Raw genomic sequence first — 6,808 nt, forward strand, 5'->3', positions numbered from 1 at the left:
GGGGGTCTCAGACAATTCGTTCATATGATTGCAAAGACAGACAGAAACTCCCAGATTGGAGAGGGCTGCCCTGAGGGCTCCCAGATTAGAGAGGGTGCAGGTCGGGCTGAGGGACCCCCCCTCACACACACCCCTCCGTGCACAAATCTTCGTGCACCGGGCCCCTAGTTGGTTAATAAAATTGTATAGCTTTCAGGTATACAATTTTATAATACATCATCTGTATATTGTATTGTGTGTTCACTACCCCAAGTCAAGTCTCTTTCCATCACCATTTACCTCTCCTTTACCCTCTTCTACCTCCTCCATCCCCCTTACCTGCCTTTTTAACAGTCGAAACCATCATCATTGGCTTAAAGCTGATGTAGGAATACTAAATGGGAAGCTTACCTTCCCGAGGTTGGGATTTCAGGAAAGGCAGTATTTGAGGTAGTGTTAGTCAACATTAATCAAAGGAAAAATAAGTTCTTTGTTGAAGTAGAATTAAAGTTTATTATAGCAACTTTGTTTTTATGTTTCTTCTACAATTAAAATGTTATCACCATGGCATCTTTAAATCATTATTGTATTAACAAATTGAAACTATTTCTGTAATCTCTGACATTTATGAAATAGGCATTAGACTGCTTATATTATAACTAGTCTATTTTTCGATAGATGCTTTAAAAATTATGAAGTAATTTAAAAATTTTAACTTATAGTGGATTATATTACAGATATTTGTGTGCTCAATTTGCTTCTTTACAAAACTATTATTTCTTTGCATCCTTATTCTCTGGGTTGTATCTATTACATAATATAAATTCAGTGAATAAAATGATGAACTCATTTTTGGCAAGGCTATAAATTGAAGTCTTAGAATTTTCAGTAGTGTTTTTGCTCTAATGTCTTACTGATACCCTAACAATTTCAACTCCTAATTGAATAGCTTTAATAATTAACAATGAAAACATATTTTAAATGGCTACTTTAAACCTGCTACAGAGTTATGTAATTTTTCATTTTAGTAACATATAGTGCTGCTCTAGTTATTTTATTATGGTCTTATTTAGTATGTCACTTATATACCTTATATAATATGAATTAAGTTAAATTTCATTACTGTTTTCATCATTCAATCTTGACACTTTAAGTCTAGGAAATTTCAAATCAAGATCTAAACACTAACTACATCAGACTAAAAAGTTCTTGCCCAGCAAAGAAAATCACCAACAAAATAAAAATACAATCCACTGAATGGGGGAACATATTTGCCGATACATCTGACAAGTGGATAATATCCAAAATTCAAACAATTCAATTAATAGATGGGCAAAGAACCTGAATAGACATTTCTCCAAAAGGGACATACAGATGGCCAATAGACATATGAAAAGATGCTCAACGTCACTAATCATCAAAGAAATGCAAATTAAAACCACAATGAGATTTCATCTCACACCTCTCAGAATAGCTAACATCAGTAACTCAAAAAACAAATGTTAGCTAGAATGTAGAGAAGAGGGAATGCAAGATGGTGCAGTCACTGTGGAAGGCAGTATGGAGTTACCTTAAAAAATTAAAGACGGGACTGCCAAAAGTTCTTTTTTTTTTTTTAGGTTTGCCCAATTTAGCTAGAAAATTCCTTTTATTCTCAGATTTTTTTTAATTTAAATTCTTTATTGTTTAAAGTATTACATAAGTCTCCTTTTTCCCCCAGCCACCCCCAACCCCCAGTACATGAACTCAGCCCCCTCTCCCCTGTCTGTGCCCATTGGTTATGCTCATATGCATGCATACAAGTCCTTTGGTTGATCTTTTACCCCTTTGCCCCCTGCCTTCCCTCTTAGGTTAGACCAGGGGTGGGCAAACTTTTTGACTCGAGGGCCACAATGGGTTCTTAAACTGGACCGGAGGGCCGGAACAAAAGCATGGATGGAGTGTTTGTGTGAACTAATATAAATTCAAAGTAAACATCATTAAAAAAAAGGGTGTCACGGTTCTGTAGATCGGTGGCTGCAAGAACTGCAAGTCACGTGCCCACATCCATGCTGTTGCAAATGGTAAGAGTTCCTTCTTTTTTGCAGCAGCGTAGTATTCCTTTGTGTAGATGTACCATAGATCTCTAATCCATTCATCTGCTGATGGGCACTTAGGCTGTTTCCAATTCTTAGCTATTGTAAATTGTGCTACTATGAACATAGGGGTGCATATATTCTTTCTGTTTCTTGGGATATATTCCTAGAAGTGGGACTGGATCAAATGGAAGTTTAATTTTTAATTTTTTGAGGAAATGCCATATTGTTTTCCACAGTGGCTGCACCAGTATGCATACCCACCAGCAGTGCAAGAGGGTTCCTTTTTCTCCACATCTTCTCCATCACTTGTCATTTGTTGATTTGTTGATGATAGCCATTCTGACAGGTGTGAGATGGTACCTCATTGTTGTTGTGATTTGCATCTCTCGGATGATTAGTGACTTTGAGCATGTTTTCCTTTGTCTCTTTGCCTTCTGTATGTCTTCTTCCAAAAAGTGTCTATTTAGCTCCTTTGCCCATTTTTTATTGGATTGTTTATCTTCCTTTTGTTAAGTTGTATGAGTTTCCTATAAATTTTGGAGATTAAACCCTTATCGAAGATAACATTGGCAAATATGTTCTCCTATGTAGTGGGCTTTCTTGTTGTTTTGTTGATGGTTTCTTTTGCTGTGCAGAAGCTTTTTATTTTGATGTAGCCCCATTTATTTATTTTCTCCTTAGTTTTCATTGTCCCAGGAGTTGTATTCAGTAAAGACATTGCTATGGCAAATGTCTGCTATTTTGCTGCCTATGGCTTCTGAAACTAAAAGTTCATTTAAAATTAAAAATGGACTGCCTTATGACCCAGTAATTCCATTTCTGGGAATTTATCCAAAGAAACCCAAGACACTAATTCAAAAAAATGTATGCACTCCTGTGTTCATTGCAGCGTTATTTACAATCACCAATATTTGGAAACAGCCCAAGTGTCCATCAGTAGATGAGTGGATAAAAAAGCAGTGGTACATTTATACAATGGAACTAGAGGCCCGGTGCACAAATTCGTACATGGGTGAGGTCCCTCGGCTTGGCTGGCATTCAAGGCCGGCGGGGGGAGGGACCCCTGGGAGGTTGGCTGGCCGGCCCCCCGGATCAGGGCCTTCAGGAGGGCCGTCCGGTAAGGGGGAAGGACCGTGGGAGGTTGACTGGCCTGGGGGAGGGGCCGTGGGAGGTTGGCTGTGGGAGCACACTGACCACCAAGGGGCAGCTCCTGCTTTGACCATCTGCCCCCTGGTAGTCAGTGTGCGTCATAGCGACTGGTCGACCAGTCATTCCAATCGTAATGGTTGTTAGGCTTTTATATACATAGACACTACTTGGCCATTACAAAAGAAGGAAATCTTACCCTTTGCAACAGCATGGATGAACTGGAGAGCATTATTCTAAGTGAAATAAGCCAGTGAGAGAAAGACAAGTACCATATGATTTCACTCCTATGTGGAATCTAATGAACAAACAAGCAAAATAGTTACAGACTCATAGATAGAGAGCAGGCTGACAGTTGGCATTGAGGGAACTTAAGGGGAAGGGGAGGTATTGAGTAAAAAGGAAAAAAAAGAGAAAAACTTATAGACACAGACAAGAGTGTGGTGATTGCTAGGGGGAAGAGGGTTGAGGGAGGTAGAGGAGGGCCTGGAGGGTAAATGGTGATGGATGAAGACTTGGCTTGGGATGGTGAACACACAATACAGTGTACAGATGATGTATTATAGAATTGTATACCTGAAACATGTATAATTTTGTTTAACCGGTGTCACTCAATAAATTAAAAAAAAACAAAAAACATTATTTCAGTATGTGAAAAAAATTATCTGAACACTAGTTCCATTAGCAAGGATAAAGGGTAACGTTAAAGAGTTTAAATGCAGAGCTTTCAATAAAAGATAATTTGGTTAAATTACTTTTTAATGAAAACCAGAATATCATTTATTAATTTACATATGAGATAGGCGATATCTTCAAGTGTCTAAAATACATAAGTGTCTTATTTATGATACCTTTTTTATATTGAGTACTTATAAAGTCAAATAAACAATCATAAATTTTCTTTTTAAGCTCTGAATTAGAACAGTGATAGGTAAGCACTGAATTAGAGCAGTGGTAGGAATTAAGAACCTAGAGCACCTGTCTATTAGAGATATGATAGTAGCACAATACTACCATATATGGAATTTAAAAATTTTAGTAGCACATTGTAAAAACTGAAAAGAAACAGATTAAGTTAATTTTAATAATATAGCTATTTAACTCAGTATATCCACAATGTTATTTTAGCCCATAATCAATGTTTTTAAATTAACCTTTTTATGCTAAGTATTTAAAATCTGCTATGTATTTTACACTTAATGTACATCTCAATTAGCATCTTTACTTACTAGCTACTTCAGTTATGTAAGAAAATTACTGAATATTTTTGTGTCTCAATTTCTCCATTTTTATAATGAAACATTATAATGGTTAAATTAGATAATATATACTATGCCTAGCAAATGGTAAGTGTTACAGAAATCTTAGCTGCTTTCCAAAAATATTTCAAACAGATGAACATGATATGTAATGACATCTCTGCCTCAAGGCAAAGATTATATCTTAAGCATTAAATTTGTAACTCTAAAACACTCATCTTTTTCCATTGGACAGTTCTGGGTATACATATCTCTCTGAATCCATGTCTTAACTATTTTTAAAAGAAGCAAAATTAATATTGGCTCATCAGTTGTGACAAATATTTCACACTAATGCAAGATGTTAAAAGAAAACTGTGGTGTGAGAATCTGTGAAATAAATTTCTTTACTTTTCTGATTATTTTCTCTGTAAACCTAAAACTACTGTAAAAATTAAGTCTGTTATAAAAACAAACAAACAAAAAAACCCAAACAAACACCATGTCTGCTACTGATTCTTGATATATCTCAGTTGTGACAGAATCCATCAGTAAAAGTGGCAGTTTTAGTATCATTAAAACCGTCAATCAGAGAAGTTTAGTTATGGTGAAAAGTCTGACTTAATGTTTCCTCTTCCAGTAGTCATTCATTATCTACCTCTTTTTAACTAATATATGGAAAATTTAATCATAAAATGGTTGTTTTGCCTTCATGGTTATTGGGGTGGGCAATGGGCATTATTGGTGTCACTCTGTTGTTAATAGTCCTATTTTTTTATACACTATTGCCGGTTTTGAGAATATTTTCTTCTCCTGATTTCAGGTTGGGTGGGACTATATCAGCATACAAGATAGTACCAGACGAAATAGAAGAAATCAAGGTACCGTATGGCGTTTTTCATCTCTACAAACAAAGACTTAGTATCTTGGTGGCAAGTGGGGGAAGAATTGCTTATTCTTTATGCTATTAAATCTTTGACTGTATTAGGACAGCATTTTATTCCAAGTTATCCTATTTGAAATAATATATAATAATATATATCTGATAGTGGTCATCTGATAGAGATCAGATCTCATCTATCATTACCATTGCATTTCTAAAAAAATATTAGAAGAATCGAAAAGGAACCCTTTCCTGTGAATTTCATTGAAAAATCTACTAAAGAAAGCATTGTATTTATCCATAAGTGTGTATAATGAATTATCTTTTTATCTTGTTTTAATTTCTTTTCTGTATAGATTTTCACCGATTATAAATGTCAGTCGTATAGTAAATATTTCCTGGTTCCTTTGAAAAAATATGCCAATTTCAATTAAAATTTACAGTACTGGCCATGGCCAGGTAGATCAGATGGTTAGAGAATTGTCCGGATATGCCAAGGTTTCAGGTTCGATCCCTGCTCAGAGCACATACAGGAATCAACCAATGAATGCATAAATAAGTGGAACAGCAAAATCGATGTTTCTTGCCTTGGCTGGCTGGTTTTTTTGGTTGGAGCCTCATCCATACAGCAAAAGGTTGTGGGTTCAATTCCCAGTCAGGGCCCATACCTAGTTTGCAGGTTTGATCCCCAGGAGGCAGCCAATTGATGTTTCTCTCTCACATCAGTGTTCGTTCATTCTCTCTCTCTCTCTCTCTCTCTCTCTCTCTCTTTTTCTCTTTCTCTCTTCTCTCTCTCTCTCTCTCTCTCTCTCTCTCTCTCTCTCTCAAATCAATGAAAGCATATTCTTGGGTGAGGGTTGAAAAAAAATTTAATTGATGTATTTTTCTTTCTCAAATCCATTAAAAATTGCAGTACAATAAATGAAACTTGACATTTTTGAAAATTACAGCATTACTATAATCTTCTATACCTAACATTTTACTAAACTTTATGGACTATTAATTTTCTAACATAACATGTGGCTCTTGTTTAAAAGCAGTTTACAATGTAACAAGAACTGAACTTACTACCTGTTCCATAAGTAAGTTAACAATTGGATAGAAGTAGTGAAGGATAAACAATACTGAGTTAAGTTGTTAAAATGACATGTAAAGTTCTCAACAAATTATTAACCTTGATTTGATCAACTTTTCAAAATCAAGTTAAATATATTCAAATCTTAAATAAATCTTTAATTTTTTACATTATTCTTAAATTAGTTGAACTCATTGATCTTTATTATGTAATACTAGAGGTCCAGTGCACAAAATTCATGCACAGGAGGGTTAGTCCCCTCTGCCCAGCCTACACCCTCTCCAATCTGGGACCCCTTGGGGGATGTTTGACTGCTGGTTTAGGCCCGATCCCCAGGACCACTGGCTCCTAACTGCTCACCTGCCTGCCTGCCTGATTGCCCCTAACTGGCCCCCCTGCCAGCCTGATC

At 36.0% G+C, this 6,808-nt stretch overlaps 1 protein-coding gene across 13 annotated transcripts in view; it reads left to right on the forward strand.

The window, feature by feature from the left end:
* The window catches only part of GPHN (gephyrin), a 445,634-nt gene that overhangs the window by 164,560 nt on the left and 274,266 nt on the right, over positions 1 to 6,808 (forward strand). For all 13 annotated transcript variants that reach the window (XM_005877905.2, XM_005877906.2, XM_014549124.1 and 10 more), the window contains exon 3: positions 5,265 to 5,322. In XM_005877905.2, the coding sequence (XP_005877967.1) occupies positions 5,265 to 5,322 (58 nt within the window). The remainder of the gene's footprint in view (positions 1 to 5,264; positions 5,323 to 6,808) is intronic.

Source organism: Myotis brandtii, unplaced genomic scaffold (genome assembly GCF_000412655.1).
Source record: "Myotis brandtii unplaced genomic scaffold, ASM41265v1 scaffold536, whole genome shotgun sequence".
In the NCBI taxonomy this organism is placed as follows: domain Eukaryota; kingdom Metazoa; phylum Chordata; class Mammalia; order Chiroptera; family Vespertilionidae; genus Myotis; species Myotis brandtii.